The sequence below is a fragment of the Hippocampus guttulatus genome, chromosome 11 (genome assembly GCF_054856545.1).
Source record: "Hippocampus guttulatus isolate MCC_2025c chromosome 11, RoL_Hgut_1.0, whole genome shotgun sequence".
Taxonomy (NCBI): Eukaryota; Metazoa; Chordata; class Actinopteri; order Syngnathiformes; family Syngnathidae; genus Hippocampus; species Hippocampus guttulatus.
The window spans coordinates 6339153-6362663 of record NC_141271.1 but is presented as its reverse complement, the minus strand read 5'-3'; the positions used below and the strand labels follow the sequence as shown (position 1 = coordinate 6362663).

The window sequence follows — 23511 nt, the reverse complement described above, 5'->3', positions numbered from 1 at the left end:
GTTTTTGTGTGTTTACCAGCTTTATCTGTTGTGTGTAGGTATGTACAGTATGCATGTATTGTCAAAATGACTGATGCGTAATATATCATTAAAGCAACAATGATTATTTGATCATAAAGATAATTTATTTGGAGCATGGTGTGGCTACAAAAAGAAATACAACTACTATTTTCTATTTTTTCCAAATACAACATCTTCCTAATAGATTACACACCATCTTCATTAAAAGACAAACCATTAACACAAGTCAATTGTCTTACATATACTGTACATACAGGACCAGATTGACGTGGATAACCAACAATAACCATATAGTCATGTTATAAGTTATGAACCATTTATTGATATGAATTGTTACATTTTCAAAGTAGGAGCCTCTTAACATGTTTCCACGATACGTCTGATAGACGCAATCCTCATGTCAACCGGACCCGTGCCCATTTCTCTCACGCTCCTGTACTCCCCTGGTCTAAGGTAGAGCATTCTGCCCCTGAATTGGGGCTGCTCATACAGCAGCCAGTGGCCCTCCAACACCTGAGCAGACAGGCAGTCTGACATGCGCAGGGTGTCCAGGATGTTGTCGCAATCATCTAGCAGCTCGTTCATCTGACCTCCAAAATTCTCTCTCTCAAATATCTTCATCCTGAATGGACCTCGGTGCTGTAAAGCGAGGAACATAGCTTAGAAGGGGTTTAGCTTTGTGAAACATTTTGCTTCCCAGTTGGGAGCTTCCAAAAAAAAAAAAAAGACGCGCCAATAGCAAACTTGACGATTTTACCATGGGGATCATACGGCAGGAACGGATGCAGTCGCTCATGCTGATTCCCATCAACCGCTGGTTGTCGGGGTACTCTCCTCTGCGGACCAGCATCTGGTGGCCTATAAAATTAGAACGCTCATAGACCATGAAGCAACCGCTCTCCACCCGGCATGAGTTGCAGCGGCTCAGGAAGGAGGTCAACTCGGCGCAGTCGCTGCTGGTTTCATAGGAGCGACCTTGGAAGTTTCTGTCCTCATAGAAGATGATCTGCAAAAACATTTAAAATAAACCATTCAGAATCTCAACAACCATGTTACATAAAAAGAAAAAAAAATCATTTCACATACTCTGCCCATGCTGATGTCTAATCCTATCCCTGATTGCAGTGCTGCTTGTGCCCAGCTGCTGAAACCTTTTATAGTTTGACATGATAGCCAAATGGATCTATGGAGCCTTTGTGTGGAACATCTTACTCAGCAGCGCAGCATACAGGCCTATGTTTGTTCAATCGCTCTGCAAATAGTTATTATTCCTGACTGTATGCCTCTGGTTGAGTGCCAATTGTGGCCACCTTTCCTATGGGTGAGAACGTGTCGGCTAGGCCTCTTTGTGTACTGTACTCTCTGTGGGCACGAGCACTTTGTTTGCTCCTATTCTTATTGCAGGGTGAAAAAATGGCTTTGTGTAATAATTCACTGGTGCGGATTCAAATGTTTTTTGGTGCCTCTGGACTTTCTTCAGTTTTTCAAACGGTAGGTGTACTTTTGGGAAACATGAAAAATATGTTCTTGGGGAAGGTTATGCCGAGGCAAAAAGCTCTACTGGGGCACAGGCTGCCTAATACTGTAGTTTGGTCTGCAACCACTGCATGCAAACATTGGCGTATTTGTCACGTACATATATTGAACAAGGACATATTTTAGACCTTGTCTTTGCTTATGGTCTACCGGTGTCAAATCTGGAAGTCCTTGAAAATGGGATTTCTGATCACATGGCAGTTTTATTTGACGTAGTCTTATCGCATGCTGCTGTGAAATCTGCCGCTCCTAGTTTTAAACGCTGAATTTTTAACCCTCGCACTGCTAGTCGTTTCTCTGATGCCTTTAATAACCTTTGCGTACCCTCGTCTAACACAGAGGAACTCACCTCTTGGTTCAACTCATCATGCCGTGCCATCCTGGATTTGGTGGCTCCTTCAAAAACTGTGCTCCCAAAACCTAAACCCGAGCCATGGTTTAACGACATTACCCGCGCAGCTAGGCAGGGGTGTCGCAAAGCTGAACGCAAGTGGAAAAATGACAAATTGCATGTCTCTTATCAAATTTGGAAAGACTGCTGGCGTAACTACCAGCTCACAGTAAAAGAGGCCAAAAGAGCATATCTGTCGGACCTTATTCAAGCTAACCGTCACAACCCACGCGCACTATTTAAAACGATAGATTCTGTACTCAAACCCCCTCTGCCTACTTGCTCGGATTCTTCACCCGAGATGTGCAACAGATTCCTTCAGTTTTTCATTGATAAGGTCTCTACAGCTAGGACTCCGGTCTCAAATACCGCATCTGACCCCTCTGTCCATGTTCCATGTTCAGCTGTGCTAAATTCTTTTGAAACTGTGTCCTTGGCGCTTTTGGAGGATGTAGTTCGCCAGACGAAGCCATCTGGCTCCCCTTGCGACTCTCTTCCCCGCACTTCTTTCAGGAGGTTCTCCCGAGTGTTGGCGCATCAGTCTTGGATATCATCAACAGCAGCCTCTCTTCTGGTGTAGTTCCCCAACAGTTTAAACATGCTGTGGTCCAACCCTTGATCAAGAAACCTGGTCTTGATCCAGATGTGCTGTCAAGTTTCAGGCCCATTTCCAAACTGCCTTTCATTTCCAAAATTCTGGAAAAAGTGGTGCACATGCAGTTGAAATTTTTCTTGGATGAACATAACATCTTGGAGGTCTTCCAGTCAGGTTTCAAGACGATGCATAGCACGGAGTCAGCCCTGTTACGCGTTTCTAATGACACCCTCCTGGCAAATGACTCTGGAGACCACGTGTGTCTAGTTTTATTGGACTTAACTGCAGCATTTGATACAGTGGATCACAGTATTCTGCTGACTCGTTTGCAGCACTTGGTGGGCATTGGTGGCAGTGCTCTTGAGTGGTTTAGGTCCTATTTAGCTGACAGAACCTTCTGTGTCAGCCTTGGCTGCTCTGAGTCACGCACTGCTCCCCTGTCATGTGGTGTTCCACAGGGCTCAATTCTGGGGCCTCTGCTGTTCTCGCTGTATCTGCTCCCATTGGGTTCCATCTTAAGGAAACATGGTATTCCCTTCCACTGCTATGCAGATGACTGCCAGATCTATGTCCCACTGAGCAAGAAAGACGCCTTCTCATTAAGGCCACTCCTATCCTGTCTGGAAGAAATCAAAACCTGGATGGCACAAAATTTCTTGAGATTCAATGAAAAGAAGACAGAGGTGATATTGTTTGGTCCCAGTGGCCCTTGTACATTCCATCCTGTAGACTTGGGCCCCCTGTCTCCTTATCTTAAGTCAACAGTCTCAAACTTGGGCCTTAAACTGGACAGTGATTTCAAACTCGATCGGCAAATTGGTGCCGTTGTTAAATCCAGCTTCTTTCACCTTAGACAGCTGGCCAAAATAAAACCTCTCCTCTCACATGAACACTTTGAGACAGTAATTCATGCCTTTGTCACATCCCGGCTCGATTACTGCAATGCCCTTTACTTTGCAGTCAGCCAGTCCTCCATTAAGCGCCTTCAGCTGGTCCAGAATGCCGCTGCTCGCCTCTTGACTGGTACTCGTAAGAGGGAGCACATAACTCCTACTCTGGCATCCCTTCACTGGCTCCCCATTCATTTTAGAGTTATTTTCAAGATCCTCTTATTTGTTTTCAAATCTCTGAATAATCTCGCGCCACCTTACCTCTCTGAGCTCATCCGTCCCTACACACCTGCCCGGCGCCTCAGGTCTGTGGACCAGACCTTATTAGAAGTACCAAGAACTAAACTGAGGCTCAGAGGCGATCGAGCCTTTTCTGTTGCTGGTCCCTCTCTCTGGAATGACCTCCCACTGAACATTCGGCAAGCCTCCTCGCTGCCCATCTTCAAAACCCTCCTCAAAACTCACTTGTATTCTTTGGCATTCGACTCAGCATGACTTAGATTTGTTCTTGGTTTTACTGTTTGGTGCTTTCTACCGCCTTTATTACCGATTTGTCTTACTGTTTATTGTGCATGTTAAATTGCTCCATGTACAGCACTTTGTATGCAGCGATGGCTGTTTGAAAGTGCTCTATAAATACTGTTGACTTGACTTGACTTGACGTATATGCCTGCGTAACTAACATTATTTTCAGTAAGGCTTTAAGTAACTGTTGCAGATAAGACCGGGCGTCAAGCTCAAGGAACCAGACACTTTTTCACCATGCTGTTATGTCACATTTTTCTCATGGACAGTGAAACTGCTCCTGCTTTGGAAGCTACTGTTGCCCTTGAAGTTTACAATTTATAAGTTACACGCTGCCACCTATTGGTGTGACATAAGTCATTGATGGGCGTTTAAAAAAAAATGTGCATGAGCTGATACCACTCCATGTTTTTATTCATTCTGTTTCAGACTGTTTTGTGTCAGCCATGCATTTGTCACATTTCTTCCTCAAGGACAGTGATCGAGAGATAGATTGTCTATCTAACTGATGACTTTCAGAGAGCACAAGATGTGTTCAAAGATACTGTGAAAACCAGACATCCTGGGTCAAGGGCAGGGCGTTTGACTTTTTTTTTTTATATGAAGCCATCACACGTGCACAAAGGGAAATCAGACTTGACCATTTTGCTGATATGCAAATGACCAAATTTAGATGATAATAGCTTCCCCTCGTCTGCACATTCTGCATGTCAATATAAACCAGTGCAGAGGCGCACCAGGCAGGGGGGGAGCAGCAATATGATGGAAAATGGGGACAGTTGGGAGCACGAATGTTCACATTCTTTTGGTAAAATTTTGTATTTATGACACATGGACTGAAAATAGCCAGCTTTCATCCAGATTGTGTTCTTCGAGGTTGCAAACTTCTACAGCAGCTTGTATGAGTGCAACACTGACATCCTGGATCTTAGCTCCTACTTAAGTTCATGCAAATCCATCAAAGTGGAGAATGACTGCTGGATGCTCTTCGAGCTCCTAATACACCCCGAGCTCGGCCGACTACCCCAATTGCAAGTGAATGGGACGCGACGACCATCAAGTCATGTTGCTACGTCAAGAACGTGAGCCAACTGGAAAGGATGATGGAAGTTTCTGTAGTGGCTGTGGGATTTTGCTGCACTCCATCCAAATACCAGCATTGCTGTGCAGTGAGGAAGCAGTAATCAGCAGACAAAAAGGTGGGACTTTCCATTTGCAGCAGGTGGGCGGACACTCATGCACATGGCCTTCTTACAAACAGAATAGGGATGCTTAAACCAGTGTACACACATATCGGCAATCAAGTCAAATTGGAGTTTTTTTTAACCATTCATTTGTGGTGAAAGTCAGAAAAGGCCCAATTATCGGATATCTGAATGATTATCCAGTTGTGTCAGGTGTTGGGGCTGACAATGGGAAATGTTAAACCTGTTCACTTTTTGCAGTTGCAGATCCTTACAGATGTGGTCAACTGATTATTCTCGGGATGTACCAAAGTGATAGCTGATTGGGAAGGCATCTGAAATTCATGCTGTTGCCAGACGCAAATAGGGGAGCAATCATTTGTAAAATGTGTCTCTCAAAACTTTCACCACAATATATATGACGAGGAGATGAATTTGCAGCCACGCTGTATATTCCAGACAAACTAAAAATTGGCCTTGGTTTTTTTATTTCTTTGTCTAGCGGTAAGCTATCTGGTTTGTGTTTTTCAGGATTGTGGCTGCCTTTTGGCTCTAAGCTATCTCTCGCATGCCGGTCTTGGTACTGGCACGATGACAAGATGTTTTGTGTGTGGCGTGGTGTGTTGAAGCGGGGGCCTCTCTCACATTCAAACAATTGGTTAATGTGTAAAAAAATAAATGTATGCAACCAGCTTAAAGCTGCAGTGTGTAACAATGACGTAACCAGAAAAACTCCTATGTAAATTTAGAATGGAGGGCTAACTTTCATGTCCAAAACCTGCATTTGTTAAGGGTTCATTGCAAATTGGGGATACCTTGTACAACTATTTTAACCTTGGCCTCAACGAAAAGGAAAATCCTACAATGGTCCATTTTTAAAATGAGTGTTGCTAAAATGCAAACATACTGTATAGCAAGAAGAATGCAACCTGAGTGCGAAGACACATTGATAGGAATGCCCACCTCTGGTTAGCATGGTAGCTTTGTCGGTTTCACTGGCTTGTTGTCACATTGTTGTGATTTACCAGCCAAATAATGTATATTTACAATATTAGATATTTAAATATTACATATTTGTGGAACAATCCCTGTGCTGTGTTTGCATTAGCATAAGTACTAATGTTGGTTTTATAACAAGCAGCACTTTGGGGAGGGTCAGTTGGCTGAGTGTGTCGAGAAGTGCCCGTTGGTCTATGAGAGTAGTGATGGCTGGCGCGGGGGTCATGTACGAGTGGGCTCCTTCCACAAGATCATTTTGTTCTAAGGCAATGATAAACACTGAAAAGTCAAAAATGAAAATGAAACATCTTTTTTGGCCAAATAAGTGTATGCTCTCAACAAAAAAAACAACCAAGTAGGCTACTTTACATTTGCAAATATTCTATTTTTATAGTGTTAGATTAGTGCTGCATTCAAGCAACACAAAATCAAAACACTTTATGGCTTTTGGATTGGGGCACTGACCCTCAAAGATTATTGGACTGCACATTGGCCACGACATTCATCAAGGAGGAGACTCTGTGCTTGGTGGTTGCGCCTTCTCCGCAGCATGGGTATACCAGCACTGTTTTTGACTGGCAGGAATGTCGGCACCATTTGACTGTCGTTGCTGGACAGTCCGGGGCGCTTGTGTCTTGCGCCTGTAATGGGCAGCATTTTTCACAGCCCCGCTTTGTTCAGCGGAGAGATTGGTGCTGTTGAACGGTCTGCGGCTGGATGGATGTAAGGCTTGAGGAGCCGACGATGAGAAGAAAGGAGCTTTAGCGCGGAGGGCCGATGCGGATTTGGAACTGGGAGTCGCGGCTTGGAGTTTGAAGCGGATTACGTGGGACAGGAGAAGGGAACTAATCTCTTTTCGTCAATGGACACTACAGCTTTGTGTTTGCTTTCAAAACTTAGCTTATAGCAGACGTGTGCACATTCTCAGTATGACGTCTCTGACCCACTGGTGAAAGGACACTTTGATCCTCTCCTCTTTCATCTATAACTGCTTCAGACAACAAAGTGTATGCAGAAAAATGGTGAAGATTGCACGACTTTCTGTGTCCTATGTGTTGTGTTGTGTTATTTTTGTTATTTTGACTTCAAAATGGCGCCGCGAGAGTGGCTGCCTTTCCAGCAGCTCCTATATTTTGTTGTTCTACTTCTTTCCCTTTCGTAACTTTGCTACTGTGAATTGGGAATTTCTCCATTGCGAGACTAATAAAGGTTTTCTTATCTTATAGGCTTTTAAATAGCAAAAACTGGACTGGACAGTGCTTAGTCAATATGATGTGGTCATTAATCTAGGTACGTATGTAGGTTTTCTGTAGTTACAGCACTGATGCATCGAGTATCAAACACATCATCGTGCCATTCAGGTACTGTGCCAGCTAATGCACTAGAGCACAGGTGTCAAAGTCAAGGCCCGGGGGCCAGATCTGGCCCGCCACATCATTTTATGTGGCCCGCAAGCATGTCAAGTTCCGTGATGCTTGCTAAAGTCTGAACCAAAATTTCAAATTGTCATATGTAATCCGCAATAAGAGTCATTATTCTTGACTTCTGATTTTAAAACTAGTCATCCATAAATTTGTTGTGTGCTGTGTATGTAATATGTGGAGGAGATTAAACATTTATATGGTTTCCCAAAATTCATAGCGGCCATCCAAGGGAAACCGTAACGACATTGTGGCCTGCGACAAAACTGAGCTTGGCACCCCTGCTCTAGAGGGTGCAGTTTTAACTATGAACATTTTTGGAAGCAAAAGTACAATATAACTTTAGGCAGAGCTCAGGAATGTTTCTGGGAGCATTATTCTCTTTTCTTTTCAATTCTTTTTTTTATTATGCATTCACAGATCCATACAGTCAATGACAGAACAAAGCATACAAGTCCTTTATACATCTGATCTTACATAAGATTAGCTCAATTTAAAATAACCACAACTGAGTAAGCAATACATAACGTGTAAGGATTATAACTATTTTATTTATAACTAATAAGGAGTATAACTATATCACAATTTTTTTATAATAGTAAAATGAAAAACAACAACAACAACAAACAAACATACAGACAAAACGTAGTGGGGTAATCTTCTGACTCATTACGCCTTCTATTGTAGGAAATCTAAAATACAGACTCAAATAATAGAGTAGAAAGAGTAAAGGGCAGCCACAGAGGTCGACTCTAAACAAATGATGGTCGTACTGACATGATATACTTCATCTTTCCCACAAAACAGTTTCCTGTTTCAATGTCAAAGTAAAGGTAATCCTCTCCATTTTAAACATATCATAGATTATGACGATCCATTCTTCAACAGTAGGTTTTTCTGGTGGTAACCACTTTCTTGTCATAGCCTTTCTGCTAGCGGCAGTTAGGATCTGAAATAAATATTTAACATTATTAGAAACTAGAGCTGTCAGTTTGGCGCGTTTTTATTGGCATTAATTTAAATGAATTTTAACAGGATGAAATTTTTTCTCGCAAGATTAACGCGGCACACGTCACAGCGGATGTTACGTTGTTCTATAAATAAACCAGAAACGAAACCAGCGCGCTGCACAGGTCCATACACATTTGTTTTGCCAGCCACGGCAGCGCGAGACACCGAAAACGGATACTTAAAGAGTTTATGAATGGAAAGTTTACTTTTAAAAAGTTGCCAGATTGTTCCACTGACAAGACCAAAGTTACCTGTATTTTTGCAGTCGTAAAAGTCGACTAATGCAGTCATAAAATGCTATGATGATACATAAAAGTCGTATCATCATAGCACGTCGAGCAGTGGCGGTTCTGGATCAATTTCACTGAGGGGGTTTTGATGGGGCGGCACATTCAACCCAGGGCTAAAAAGACAGATTCGAAATCTTATTTGACTTTTTATTTCTTCAGACTTTGAAATTGTAGTCATAACATTACAGTGATGAGAAAAACAGTATTAATATATATATATATATATATATAATATTATATATATATATTATATTATATTATAATATATAAAACAGTATTAGGAGGGCTAAAATGTCTGCAAGCGTAACAATACGCCGTGTCCATCTGTTGAGAATATTCAAGCCAGGGGATGATATGGTACTAGCCTGCCGCGGACAAAAATTGCAAATACACTGAAGCTAGATGTTTTACATGCATATAATCATCCAAATTTTAAAAGGCAATGTCTTATATATTGATCCTGTTAAAGTAAAATAAAAAGGGAGACTAAAAAAGTTACACACACACACGCGCACACACACACACACACGCAAATAGCACTCGTGTCGTGGTAATTTCCTTCTCTGCGGACTGCTTCTCATTTTCCCGCTCATTTTTAAGTGGTGCAGCGCACTAAAGGGTCCGACTAGAATGTTAAATCACGCACTTTGGTTCCACCTTTCGCGTCGGCGACTCGGCGCGACTGCGTAATCTACGCTCGGGGGGGGGGCACAGGGGGGGCCAGAATCAGTGCTACAGGGGCATTGCCCCCCCCCCCCCCCCCGAGAACCGCCACTGACGTCGAGTCTGAAATACCACTTAATGGCCACGCACACAGCTGACGTGAGTACTCCGCCCCCTCGTCTCAGACAGACAGCTATGGATCATTTCAAAGTGAGGAAAATGGATGACATGACGAAGAACAAATTTGCTGAAGCCATAGCTAAATGTATGGCTACTGCATGCAAGCCTGTCAACATTGTCCACAGCTCGACTCAAGCTGAAATCATTCGCATTGCATCTCACGACTCCACTACGGATTGCCAGCGAGAGCCTCCATTACAAGCTGTGTACAGAGATTTTACGTAGCGGAGAAGGCTAAGGTACACCAAGCGGGAGAAGACACTGCTTCGGGAGAGAAGTAAGAGACTAGGTTGATGAGCCTCTGGTGAATAAAGAGCAGGTAGCCTGTCGAATACGATGTATGCCACTGATGCAATTGTTACTTGTTTGGAACTATTTTGTGTGGAAGGTTACAGTGTTCCGTGTCCATATAAATAAAGCGGCTGGAGCTTCTCTGTGTTCGTCTGACTGAGGGTGCGCTTCGCCGCTTAGGCACGTCGAGAGTTCAGTGGTGCAGTCGTAGCGACCATACTGAAAATAAAACGTTGTCGGTGTTGTCATCGAACCAAGTGTAGTCATCCGAAATGATGTCTACAGAAAACCGTACAAAGACTTCTCTGCAAGAAGGACCAACAGAATCAACATAGCCTGACTGCTGTGTTCAAAGCAAACTTGAGAAAAACGAAATATGCAACCATGGCTTAAATCCACTGTAGGCTGAGTACTTGTTTACCTTAGATGTGCACTTTATAATGTTATATTGCTTTGTTTTGATTCCATTAAAGGAGCTGTTGTGTGACAAAATATTTTTTTTCACTGTTGTTGATGGACAGTAACATTGTGTGAGAGGCTAAGTGTGAATAACTGCTCCAATCATGTAAAATTGAAAATCGAAATTGTTATTTCAGTAAATATTTGCATTTTGCACATAGAAAACTGATTCATGATTCCATGTTGATGAGAGCATTAAAATGGGGAAAAATAGGACAAAAAATATATAAAAGAAAATTCAGAAACGATAAAAAATGCGTGAGTAATCACGATTAATTTTTAGTGAATTTGAGTTAATTATGACAGTTGCATTTTTAATTCGATTAAATATTTTAACCGTTTGACAGCTCTATTAGAAACGTTTTCTGATTCAATGGCCCCTAAGTGTCACGACTCAAATTTAAATTGGAAATCTCTCTGAAAAACACTCTGTAGAACCTTATGTACCGCCCGCCAAAACGGCACCAATGATGTACAGCTCCAAAATATCTGAAAATGGTTTGCTTCAAGGCACCCACATTGAAGCCAGCATGCGGAAGAATTTGTGTAGTGCCTCTTTTGAGCTGGGGTGACAAAAAATCGTATTCGCGTTTTCCAGCAAAACTCTCGCCAAACACGTGAGCTTGAAGTTTTCCATTTTATCTCAGAGATTTTCCCAAACTTCTTCCTTTAAGACCATATTACCATCCCGCTCCCATTTTTGTTTTATGTGCAGTGAGCTTTGCTTTATTTGTTATAGCCCCTTGTAAATTTTTGAGATGAGTTGCTGGTTAGAACCGTTACTATAAGCATCCATAAACACTTTTAACAGAATATTATCCCAGCCCGTTTGTGCACATCCCCTCTGTATTTGGTTAATATAATGCCTGAGCTGGAGTCTCTTTATATACTTTTCATTAGGCTTAGACAGTGGCTCATTTTTGATGACGCTACTGTTGGATTATCTAGTGTGGAGATCAGCAGTAAATGCTGCAGGCACTGTCGTGACAATGCTGCAGGCACTGTCGTGACAATGCTGCAGGCACTGTCGTGACAATGCTGCAGGCATTGTCATGTCAATGCTGCGCACTGCCGAGTGGATGTATAAATCCACAACGGGCTTGTGGAGAACATTCTGACATACAAACTGTTGGTAAAAATTGTGTGAAGCCCAAACATGGAGCAAGTGGGAAAGGTAGGAAGATTTTGTCAGAATTAGCCACCATATCATGTCTAATTGTTTTGAATTTACTTTGAATGACTTTCATTCCATCAATCCATATACAGTGCTACCTTGACTTTTGAGTTTAATTTGCCGCTCTCAAATCAACGTTTCCCAATGAAATGAATGTAAATAGCATTAATATATACAAGCCCCCACTACCAAGAAACATCCCAACATTTTTTTTTGGGCGGGGGAGGCTTTTTTGTAATAAGAAAAATAGTGTAGTGCGTGTACTATTGTACTACATAAAACATGTGGTTATAAGTTTAGAATAAAATAGAATGTAAAGAAATGTTTTAAAATGAAAGAAATGTTTCCATATTTTTCGTACTGAGGTTTCACTGAACTTAATTACATACGTATTGGAGAATTGCAGAAGATGGAGCGATAAATCTATTTGAACAAGTTGCATATTTACTCTACAATCAATCAGCGCCACAGCGAAAATTGGATTTTGGATTGGATTGGATAAGCTTTATTGTCAAATGTACTGTATGTGTAACATACAGCACAGATGAAATTTCTTCCCTCTCAACATAAAACAAGAGGAGCCGCTGTGGGTGTCCGCGCTGCTATCAAAAGAAAAGTTAACAAAAAATGTTTGTTTGTTTGTTTGTTTGTTTGTTTGTTTGTTTATTGAACATAAAACATATATACAGTAATAATTTGACAGAAAATAAGGTAGATAAAAAAAGTAAAAAGAAAGAAATCAATCTTCATTCAACACAGTTATTATGTTCAAGGGAGTAGGAAGAAGTAAAAAACTTATCTAGTCCTACCCCGTTATGTGATTGTATCTAATAAATCATTTTTATATCAATCAGAAAAGTAAGAAGAAAGAAGTCTCCATTAAGGCTCATACTTTACCCTTAACCGTGATATTTTTACAACTTTTGGTTTGTATCGGGATTATATACTTCCACACCCTGACACTCTTGTGTCAATTTTCTCTTAAATTCATAATGGATATTTATATACCTTTCTCTATTTATCAACTTAGTTCTGATTTATCATTATATTTAATGTTTTGAATTTATCATTTTAACTCTGATTGATGTAGGTTGTTTGTACTATTTTTTTGAATTTGTTTTTTAACTCAGCAAGCGATTTACTCATTTTCAGGTCCGTTTCGAGATTATTCCACAGATTAACACCTTTGATAGATACACTTCTTTGCTTGATGTTTGTTCTTGTTTTGAGTTTTTTGAATAAGTTGGTACCTCTTAAATCATAGCTGCTTTCTCGAATTTCGAAAAACTTCTGAATGTTTTGGCAGAGCAGGTTATTGTGTGCTTTGTACATTAATTGGGCGATTTTAAAGTCAACCAGGTCATAAAATTTCATCGTATTTAATTTGATAAATAGTGGATTTGTGGGTTCCGTATATTTTGATCTATTAATAATTCGAATTGCTTTTTTTTGTAGGTTGAGAATAGGGAGTGTGTTTGTTTTGCAGGCATTTCCCCATATTTCCACACAGTAGGTCATATATGGTAATAATAATGAAGTGTACAATGTGTACAAAGATCTCTTATTTAGCACTTCCTTGGTTTTGTAGAGGATCCCTACGGTTTTGGCTATTTTTCTTTTTACGTTATCGATATGTGGCTTCCAACATAGTTTTGAGTCTATTACTAATCCGAGAAACTTGGTTTCATACGCTCTTTCTATCTCAATTGAGTTTACCATAATTTTAGCTTGGTGTTTGATTGGTCTTGTGCCAAAAACAATTAACTTCGATTTTTTCAGGTTAAGTGACAATTTATTTCTGTCGAACCAGTTTTTTAATTTGTTTAATTCGTTTTCTACGGTTGTCAGGAGCTGTTTCAGATTTATTCCAGAACAGTAGAAAGTTGTATCATCAGCAAATAGGACACATTTAAATTGTTTTGAGACCTTGCAGATATCATTTATATATAAGATGAATAGTTTTGGACCAAGCACTGACCCCTGAGGAACTCCGTGAGTGATTTTTAGTTGATTCGTTTTTTTATTGTTGAGTTGCACGTACTGATATCTGTTTTCTAAATAACTTTTTATCCATTTATAAGCTACACCTCTAATGCCATATCTTTCTAGTTTTTTCAATAATATACTGTGATCTATTGTGTCAAAAGCTTTTTTTAGATCTAGGAAAACCCCAACAGTAAATTCTTTGTTGTCTATATTAGTGGCTATTGCTTCCACAAACTCCATAACTGCCATTGAGGTGGTCCGCTTTTCCCTGAAGCCATATTGATTCTCACTTAACAGCGCATGCTTTTGTATAAAGCTATCAAGTCTGCGAGAAAATAGTTTTTCTAATATTTTTGAAAATTGTGGTACTAGTGATATTGGTCTATAATTTGTAAACCGATGTCTTTCTCCACTTTTATAGATTGGAATAACTTTAGCAATTTTCATTTTTGATGGAAAGATACCAGCTTTGAATGACAGGTTGCATATGTGCGTGAAAGGTCGCACTACATATTCTATAATCTGCTTTATTATTGTCATGTCAATATTAAAGCAATCAGTTGACTTTTTATTTTTAAAAGTTTTTATAATATTTGATACTTCTTCTTGTTTTACAGCAGTAAGGAACATCGTGGAGGAGTTTTTTTCTACATATCTATCTATTTCAAACAAGTTTGTTGGATCAGGAATTTGTTTTGCTAGGTTACTGCCGATGTTGACAAAATACTCATTAAATTCAGTTGCTATTTCTGCAGTTTTTTCCAAAATAGTATTTTTGCCTTTGATAAAATACTCTGGATAATCCATTTTTTTAGGACTATTTCTGATTACTTGGTTAAGTATCTTCCATATTTCTTGTGTGTTACTTTTATTCTGCTCTAATAGTGCATGATAATGATCTCTTTTACTGGTTCTTATAATATTTACTAGTTTATTTTTATAGGTCTTATATTTTTTTTCTGCTTCTTCAGTTCTCAATTTTAAAAACAATTTATATAAATTGTTTTTCTTTTTACATGCGTTTTCTATGCCTTTCGTTATCCATGGCTTACTTGGGTCTTTATACTTTTTGGAGACTTTAGTTAATGGAAAATGTTTATCATATAAGGAGATTATGGTAGACTGAAATACTTCAAACGCTGTATTTGGGTCTTCGTTTGAATAGACCTCGGTCCAGTTTTGTTTTTCTAGGTCTTGCTTAAAGGCGTCGGTGGAGCGTTGGGTTCTTAGTCTTATTTCTGTTATGCGAGTTGTTGATTTAGCTTTTCTATCAAAATAATTATGAAAAACTGCAAAAACAGGTAGGTGGTCACTTATGTCATTAATGAGAAGTCCACTTTCCATTTTATGGTCAATCTTATTTATAAATATGTTATCTATTAATGTGGCCGTGTCAACTGTTATTCTGCTAGGTTTCAGGATTACTGGGAAAAAGCTGTTGCTGTACATAGTATTTATGAAGTCGGTTGTTTTTTTGTGTCCATTTGGGTTTAATAAGTCAATGTTAAAGTCACCACATATTATTCGTGTTTTCTTATCGTTGTTGTAACTGAGCATATCTGTTAGTTTTTTATTGAATGTGTCAATACATGATCCTGGTGTCCTATAGATGCAACTTATGATGATATTTGATGCCTTTTTATTATGTATTTCAATGGTTAGACATTCCATTAGGTTTTCTATTGTGTTTGTCAATCTCTCGATTTTACTGCATTTAAGTGCTTTGTCTACATATATTGCAACCCCCCCTCCTTTTTTGTTTTCCCTATTAGTTGCAAACATTTCATAACCTTCTATTTCCATTTCAGTTGTTTTATCTTCATCAAGCCAAGTTTCTGATATGGCAATTATTTTGAATTTATTGAATTTAGTCAGGTATTCTTTGATTTTTGTGAAGTTTTTATAGAGACTTCTACTGTTTAAGTGTATTACTGAAAGTGCATTTTCCAATTTTATATTAGTGTTGAATTGTTCATCCAGGTAATAGTCAGAGTTTGTTACCCTTTGTTTGTTCTGGAAGAAGTTGTTGTCTGGGTCCAAATTGTTCTCGGGATCGAATGGCTTATAGTCAATATCTTCAAAGGGTTGGAAGTCCATGTTTTTGGGATGTGAATTTCCCGCTCCCACGCGGTCGTCGCTGGCTCCCTCGCGGTCGTCGTTGGTTCTCTCGCTGTCGTCGCTCGCTCTCTCGCCGTCATCACTGGCTCCCTCGCGGTTGCTGGCTGGACGTCTCCTGGGTCCCTCGTGGTCGCTGGCTCCCTTGCGGTCGTCGCCGACTCCCTCACGCTCGCTGGCTGGCTGCCTCCTGGCTCTCTCACGCGCGCTGGCTGGTTGTCTCCCGGCTCCCTCAGGCTCGCTGTCTCCCGGCTCCCTCGCGGTCACTGGCTCCCCTGCTGTCGTCGCTGGTTTCCTCTCGGTCGTCTCTGGCTCCCTCGCGGTGGTCGCTGGCTGGTTGTCTCCCGGCTTCCTCGCGGTCGCTGGCTTCCCTGCAGTCGTCGCTGGCTTCCTCGCGGTCATCACTGGCCCCCTCACGGTCGGTCGTCGCTGGCTCCCTCGCGGTCGGTCGGTCTTGAAAAAGTTATTGTCCGGGTCCAAGTTGTTCTCAGGGTCAAATGTCTTGTGGTCAGTAGGGTTGGAAGTCATCAAAGGGTTGGAAGGGTCATCAAAGGGTTCGAAGTCCATGTTTTTGGTATGTGAATTTCCTGCTTCAGTAGGGTCAGAGTTTTTATCTTCGGGTGGTGAATAATTCTCAGTATGCTGCTTGATGGTGTTGAACTCGAGCCTGTTGTGTTGGAGTACTGGTGCGGGGGTGGACGATAAGTTTGTCATGTCTTAAGTAGGCAGTTTCCCCTCTGTCACGTGCAGCTTTTAATTTTGGGAGGAGCTCTTTTCTTTTTTGTCGTACGGCATCTGTAAAGTCTTCGTTGATGTAGATATTGGAGCCTTTTAAGTATTTTGCTTTTTGTAGGATCCTTGATCTGTCCTTGTATTTGAGAAATTTCACCACAACTGGCCTCGGACGAGGTCTTCCAGGTTCTTGTCTTCCTGTGCGGTGAGCTCTCTCCACCTCAATTTGCCCCTGTATCAGCAGCTTCTCCTTGAGGATTTTTTGAACTTTTTCCTCTGTTTCAGTCCACGTTTCTCCCGGTTTTTCCTCAATTCCATCAATTACCAAGTTGTTTCTTCTTGACTGTCCTTCCAAGTAGTCCATCTTGTCTGTTAATACAAGCATGCCGTCACATATTTTGTAGAATTCTGTTTGCATGTCTTTGGAATGGCCAGTTTGACAGATTAGATTTTTTTTAATGTCGTCTACCTCTTTTTGGGTAAAGTTGATGCTGGTTTTTATTTCTTGGACTTCCCTGGTAAAAGTGTCAAGTCGTGAGTTTGTTGAGTCTATTATCATCTTGACAAATCCTTTGAAGTTTTCCTGTTGTTGTTGCAAGAGCGCCGTAAAAAGCTCTTTTTGTTGCTGGAGTAATTCGTTTACTTGAGTGAGGGTCAGGAAATCCTCATCCTGCTTTGTGTCTTGCTTCTGTTTGGGTGGCATTTTGTCGGGTCTCGTTGCTAGCCAGTTGTATGCTAGTTTGTGACGTGTCCAGTGGGCTTGCTGCTGGGTGTTTCTAACGTGGCAAGTGGGGTTGCCGGCTCCCTCACGCTCGCTGGCGTTCGGCTGGTTGGTCTCTGGTGGTGGGTGACACGATAATACAAAACACGATAATACAAAACAACACATGAGACACAAACAATCGTGCACTCTTAACCACTTTCCTGAAATGAAAATGATTGGAAAAAATAATTACTTCAATCCCCACAAATTCTTTAAAAATAAAAAAAGCTGACAAATATTAAACATACCGTAATGTTTACGGGTGCAACGATGGACAACAATGTCACTGATCGCACAAATTCTGTCATTCCAGTCATTTGATCACCAACTTTGCATAAAATCCAAAACATTGACTGGCGTCGATACACTTGACCAGATTTGTGTAACGTCTCTAGTCCTTACCTGAGCCCTTCGGCTCTGTGATGTAATTTTCAGTCAACAATCAGAGGCAAAATGGCTGCTCCCTGAAATGGATGAAAATGGTTGGATATTGCTGCTTAAATCTTATTCCATAAAGGCAATATTAATCAGAATACCGTTATTTATAAAAGTGGCAAATGCAACAAAATTATTGTCACAAAATGTTTTTTTACTTGACTTTCCCTTAAACTATTCGACCCCTGGTCGGTTAAACATGAACAAATCCAAGAAACGTTTCTGAACATTTAATAATTTGTGGTGGATGGGCGTCATTCTCAAACATGGCCATTTATATTGGCATTCAATTATGAACGTGTACTGCGGGAAACGCATCACCAGCTTTAACCAATGCTAAGCTAGCATTAGCACTGTAAAGAAGCCGACATAAGCCACAGCTGCAAGGTTGATAGCATTAGCCTCCAGAATCGTAATGGAGTGTTACTACAACACTAAATGTTATCATATTTAAGTGTTGTTTTTTTTTTGGAATGTACAATCAATTTTAAAATGATGAATTTACCTGTCAAGCAGAAATATTACGAATTTTGCATTGGCTTCTGAATTCTCTCACCTGCCTGAGCTCCCTCCATCTCTCAAAGATGTTGTCCCCCCCTTGTTTTGTCTTCTGTCCGATTCCTTCTTTTATGATTTTCTTTTTTAGTTGCCAAGTTGTTGGCATAAGGGATATTTTTTTTGTATATTGTCGTTTTACAACAGTGGATATTCCACAGGATTTTCAGTAGAGCTATTGAAACCCAACCTAACAGGTCAACATAAGGCTGTGTTAGTGTGCCGGTAATTGCATGTGTTCTGTCTGGTTGGTTTTTCCTCAGGTGTGGTGGTTTGTTGCAAATCAAACTAAAGATCCAAGATTGGGGGCTAGAGATATTTTTCCATAGCTCATCATTATCATGCTCTACTGAAAGGTCATACGGACAATTTTAATAAATATGACAAAACATGACTTTTGGTAAATTGTAAATTCACCCTTATTTTCCCCCACTTCACAAACTTAATTTGTTTGTCACATTCTTTTCTCATTGTGTTTTTATTTGTATTTTACTGGCTGCTGTTTTTTTTCCCTACATACTGCACAGATATACATTTAGTATGTGTTAAAAAGTGTGTTACAGTATATTTACTAATTTTTTAATGAATATAAATGTTAAGAGTCTGTGGGAGGGGTTAAACTGGAACAATTATTTTGTAAATGTTCTTTCATCCTGCATGGGTACACTGCATACAGCACAGGAGTCAAACTCAAGGACCGCCCCATAATTTGTGCCTCCAAATGCAAATTATGTCTGTCAACTTTCTTTCCTAAATCTCCACCAAAATGTAAAATATTTATGTGTAGGGAATAATCAAATTTTCCTTACCCTTTTTACAGCGACTTGAACAATAATTCACCATCCTATTATCTTTGACATCTAATTTCAAAATGAGTAAGCCATCAATTCAACATTTATTTGGTTCTGCCGTCATAACGGCCCAATGAGGAAAACTAACTACCCTACTAAACGTAATTACAAAGTGGCCGACGACTTGTGTCTGAGTTTGATGCCCCTGGTATACAGCAACAACAACATCCTCATTTTTGGTGGCCAGATCATCTTTTACCAAGAGCAGAACTTCCAGGGTGACTATTACGAGTGCAGCAGTGACTGTCCAGAGCTGAGTAGTCACTTGAATCGCTGCAGCTCGGTGCGTGTCAAGAATGGGGCCTGGGTTCTGTTCGAGAGGCCAAACTACCTGGGCCGCCAGTACGTCATCACCAGGGGGGAATACCCAGACTACCACCACTGGAAGGGCAACACTGCCAGCGTCCGCTCCTGCCACGTTGTCCCCTATGTATGTTTCGTTGAGACGCTCTGAAAAAAATTTCTCAAAAGCAAAGTTATGATCATTAATTTTACAGTCATAAAATGACTGTAAAAAGTGAAAAAAGTTTAACTTTACAGTTTATTGCATATTTATGAACAAAAAGGTATATATTGAGCTGAAAATGTCATGGGAATGAATGCAAGGATATAGTCAGAATTTGACAAGACATTTGTAATATGAATGATAATCTAGGGGAACAGTCACACATTTATGAGATTAAAATTGGGACGTTATGATAAATTCAATTCCATGACAAATTTGTGAAATATAGTCCAAGTTTCAGGAAGAAAGTCACAGTAGTGCAGGAAAAGTAGTTTACTATTCTTTAAATGAAATTGAAAAATATTTTTGTCTCAAAAAATCGTAATGTAAATTTGCATTTTACCTGAATAAAGTCATAATATCACTGAAACAGTAACAACAATGTTTTGACAATCATAAAAAGCGCAATGAAAAAGAAATTTGAAGAGAACCTTATACAAGAAAAACAATAAATCCGGCACCAGATGTGTCAGAAAAGTTCCAGGACTACTGTCACAATACATATGTCAAACCCAAAACACAAAGTTCAAATTTTCAAGACTTCATTGTGGTCCAGAGAATTCCCCAGCAGGTCTATAAATACATCCTGCAGTACTTGCTTCATTCAGTGCTTGAGAAGAGGTAACCAATGTGGCAGGACAACTAGTGGGTGTTTTAATTCAACTCATTTTTATGTATAAATGCATAAACGCATAAACACACACACACATGGTTTAACAAAGTGCTGTACGTAAAATTCAACATAAAACCACTCATTGTGACAAGGCGTCACAAGGCTCACAACACTTTATAAAAGAACATCATCTTGCCGGAGCAACCCTACTCGCCCGATCTGGCTGTGTGTGTGTGTCCCCCCCCCCCCCTTTTTTTTTTCCCAAGCTCAAGGGCTCACCATGGGGCAAATTTTGAAGATGTGAATGACATTGAGATGGTGACCGAGCTGCGGAGAATCCCAGAAGAAGCCTTCTTGGAGTGCATCAAGGCGTGGCACAGATGCTTAGGAAAGTGTGTTAGATTCCAAGGCATTATTTCAAAGGAAAAAAATGGATTTGACATATGTATTGACAACAGTCCTGAAACATTTCAAACACAGCTTATAGGTCGTGTTGTGTTTGTGTGTTTCATCATAATGGGCCCTATTTTGGTCGATTGGCGCCCGTGCTGAACTTCATTTTCATGCTAGCGCAAGTCTAGTCTCGCGTGTCTGGGGCAGTGTTGCGGGTGTGCCGGCACACGAAGCAGCTTCGATGCACCATTAATTGTAGAAATCAATTAACTTCACGAATTCTGATCATTATCATCTCAAAATATTTTAATAGCAGCCTCGCCACTATTGGGGAGATGGGGGTCTCCAATTACATGTCACACACACGGCTGACTACCAAAGGGGAGATATTGCAGTTTGCATCCCAATCTCATGCACAAACTCCAGCGAGTCTTATTTCTGTTTTTGCAACGTTCAAGCATAGTGCACTTGACCGTGTGCTCCCTACTGCCCTGATTTTGATGCAAATGAGGGATGCCGCCAGGATTGGCCGGGAAAACACCGTGTTCCATCCCACAATGGTGCACAAAGGCATAAATGCCCAGTTATAGCCATTTTTACCGGTGCAAAGTCTAGCAAAACACCAAAAGAAAGAAAACTCCACCAATGCTCACAGTTAGACTGAGCTTTGCACTACACCTGAGCCCGGAACAAAAAATAGGGCCCAATATGAAAAATGCAGTTTCAAACACATGTTCACTACAGAAAAGACATCAAGTTCCTTGTTTGTTTTCCAGTTTTCTGGCACGTTTCGAATCCGCATTTTTGAGAAACCTGACTTCAGTGGTCAGATGCTGGAGTGCATCCAAGATATCAATCAACTATCAGATGTTTGGTCTCCGGGGGGCGTACACTCTGCCCAAGTGCAAGATGGCGCCTGGATCTTTTATGAGCTTCCCGACTATCACGGACAACAATATTTGCTGGAGAGAGGCCATTACCGCCGCTTCGGTGAGTGGGCCGCCATGGTGCCCACAGTTGGATCCCTCCGGCGTGTCTGCGACATTTAGATGCAACTTTATTTTGAAAACAAAATAAAAATAAGATGCAACAAATCAGGAAGTGTGACTTTTTAAAAAGATAGATACATGTAATTTTAATACTACGAGAATAAAGTCAACTGGGATCATTTCAAGATAAAGTGGAATTCTTACAAAAATAAGGTCATCTTTACAAAAATATAGTTCAGAGGTGGGCAATTAATTTTGCAAAGGGGCCACTCGAGAAACTGGAACGCTTGCCAGGGATGAGTTCGCTCTATGTACCCGTAGGAGCATTAAAACATGCAATCATGCTGTGCGACCGGATGAAATATTTACTAGCACACAAAAAAAAATGGGTGCATTTGTGAGCATAAAGATCGCACTTTCAAGCCCTGGCTTAATCCGAATATTGACTGCATGTTAATGTGCTCACAGTGGGAGGGCCAAATGTAGTTGCAAATGATAATATATCAGGAGGAAGTCATTGTGGTACACCACTTAAGTTGTCATAGGTGAAAAGTACAACGCGGAATGAAAAAAAAAGATTTAAAGTTGTAAAATTAAGGGGGAAAAGGGCGTGTTTTACAAGAACAAAGGAAAAAAGTCTAAATTTGACATAAGTCATACAATTTGTGTTAGCAAGTTGAAAGAGTTAGGGTAAGACTGAGGTTGTTACCAATTGAGGGGGAAATTTAGAAGAGCAAAGTCATCATAAAAGAAAAAGAAAGTGGAAAGGGTATTTTGCAAGAATAAAGTTGAACCAATCCACTGAAAAGAAGTTCTTGTATATCCTTTGCAAATGATTAAAATGTGTTCAATGGATGTAATTTCACGTTTCTCTCTCTCCAAAAAAAAAATGAGGCTGTCATTGATGTTTTAACTTTTTAGTTTAAAATGAATTTAATTTATTGGCATATTACATGCACATTATTTCCGATTTTGTTGCTCAATCATGGAATGATTTCTGTTTTCATTTAAAAAGCAACTACCACCAACATGAATTTAGAAATGGAGAGCAACAAACCTCAAGACTTGAGTCAACGCGGGTGACACACACAGCGTCAGCCGTAGCTATGTCTGGGCACAACGGTGATATCAAATTAATTCACTTTGTTTCTATTTAACTGTTTATATTCATTTCAATTTATTCATGTTTCCTTTTGGCTTGAAATGTAGAGTAAATAGAAATAATAATGGAGTTTGAGTATAATTCAGTGAATTTTCCTCTGATTTCCAGCGCCCCCTACAGTCCACTGCGCCCTCAGCATCTGCCTATTTGGAGAACACTTGCTGGACAATTTACAGTTTTCAATTAACCGAACATGGCTGAATCAGGGAGGAAGAAGGAAACACCCTTATTCCCGTAACATTACAATTTCTTCTCGTGACATTATGGGTGCTGAAGAGGCCACGTCGCATTGAGCACAAAGGCGTGATTACTCAGCGGGATTTGTCAGGCAAAGCGCGGATATGCCAGATGGTGTTAAAAGCTGACTCTGCGGAATTTGCTGGTCCAGGGCGTTGGTGAATGCCAGCTGCTTTTAGTGCTGATGCGCAACTCGCTGGAACAACACCGAAAACAACTACAATTCAAAGGAGGCATGGCTCCCGAGTTGTCACCCCCTCCCTGCAGCTGTACCGACACACATTTCCACACGATATGTTCGTTGGTTAACCAGTAAGTTCCAAGACTTGTTAAAATAAAAACAGAACAACAACATCAGGTCAAATATATATATGAAGAAGATAAAGGGGGTTGTTAAGGTTGTATGATTGCCTTTTTGCAATTGAGCCAGCAGAGGGCAATGTAACTCTACTCTGCATTGTTCGAGGTGAATGACGTGTTCAGACATGTAAAACGGGCACGCTGTTTTTTTTCCCTTCCATTTCTCTCTCTCTTTGCCTGTTGAA

The 23511-nt window shown here is 40.5% G+C and overlaps 2 protein-coding genes across 7 annotated transcripts; one reads left to right on the top strand and one right to left on the bottom strand.

The window, feature by feature from the left end:
* Positions 1-364: 364 nt before the first annotated feature.
* Positions 365-1134, bottom strand: LOC147197896 (gamma-crystallin M3-like). 2 transcript variants are annotated; one of them, XM_086123467.1, is made up of 3 exons: positions 1108-1134; positions 779-1027; positions 365-660 (listed from the first exon to the last, which is right to left on the bottom strand). In XM_086123467.1, exons 1-3 carry the CDS (start codon positions 1114-1116, stop codon positions 379-381), a joined length of 540 nt encoding a protein of 179 aa, XP_085979593.1. In that variant the 5' UTR covers positions 1117-1134; the 3' UTR covers positions 365-378. The 2 variants fall into 2 exon arrangements, with proteins under 2 accessions (XP_085979593.1, XP_085979592.1); XM_086123466.1 differs by lacking the exon at positions 1108-1134 and having other exon boundaries at positions 779-1039.
* Positions 1135-11550: 10416 nt separating this feature from the next.
* Positions 11551-23511, top strand: LOC147197895 (gamma-crystallin M2-like). 5 transcript variants are annotated; one of them, XR_015102229.1, is made up of 4 exons: positions 11551-11630; positions 20452-21568; positions 22583-22689; positions 22838-23511. XR_015102229.1 is itself a non-coding variant. In XM_086123460.1 (4 exons), exons 1-3 carry the CDS (start codon positions 19141-19143, stop codon positions 22648-22650), a joined length of 639 nt encoding a protein of 212 aa, XP_085979586.1. In that variant the 5' UTR covers positions 17357-19140; the 3' UTR covers positions 22651-22689; positions 22838-23511. The 5 variants fall into 5 exon arrangements, 3 of the variants coding, with proteins under 3 accessions (XP_085979586.1, XP_085979585.1, XP_085979587.1); XM_086123460.1 differs by lacking the exon at positions 11551-11630 and adding an exon at positions 17357-19497 and having other exon boundaries at positions 21355-21568; XR_015102228.1 differs by lacking the exon at positions 11551-11630 and having other exon boundaries at positions 19355-20577; positions 21355-21568.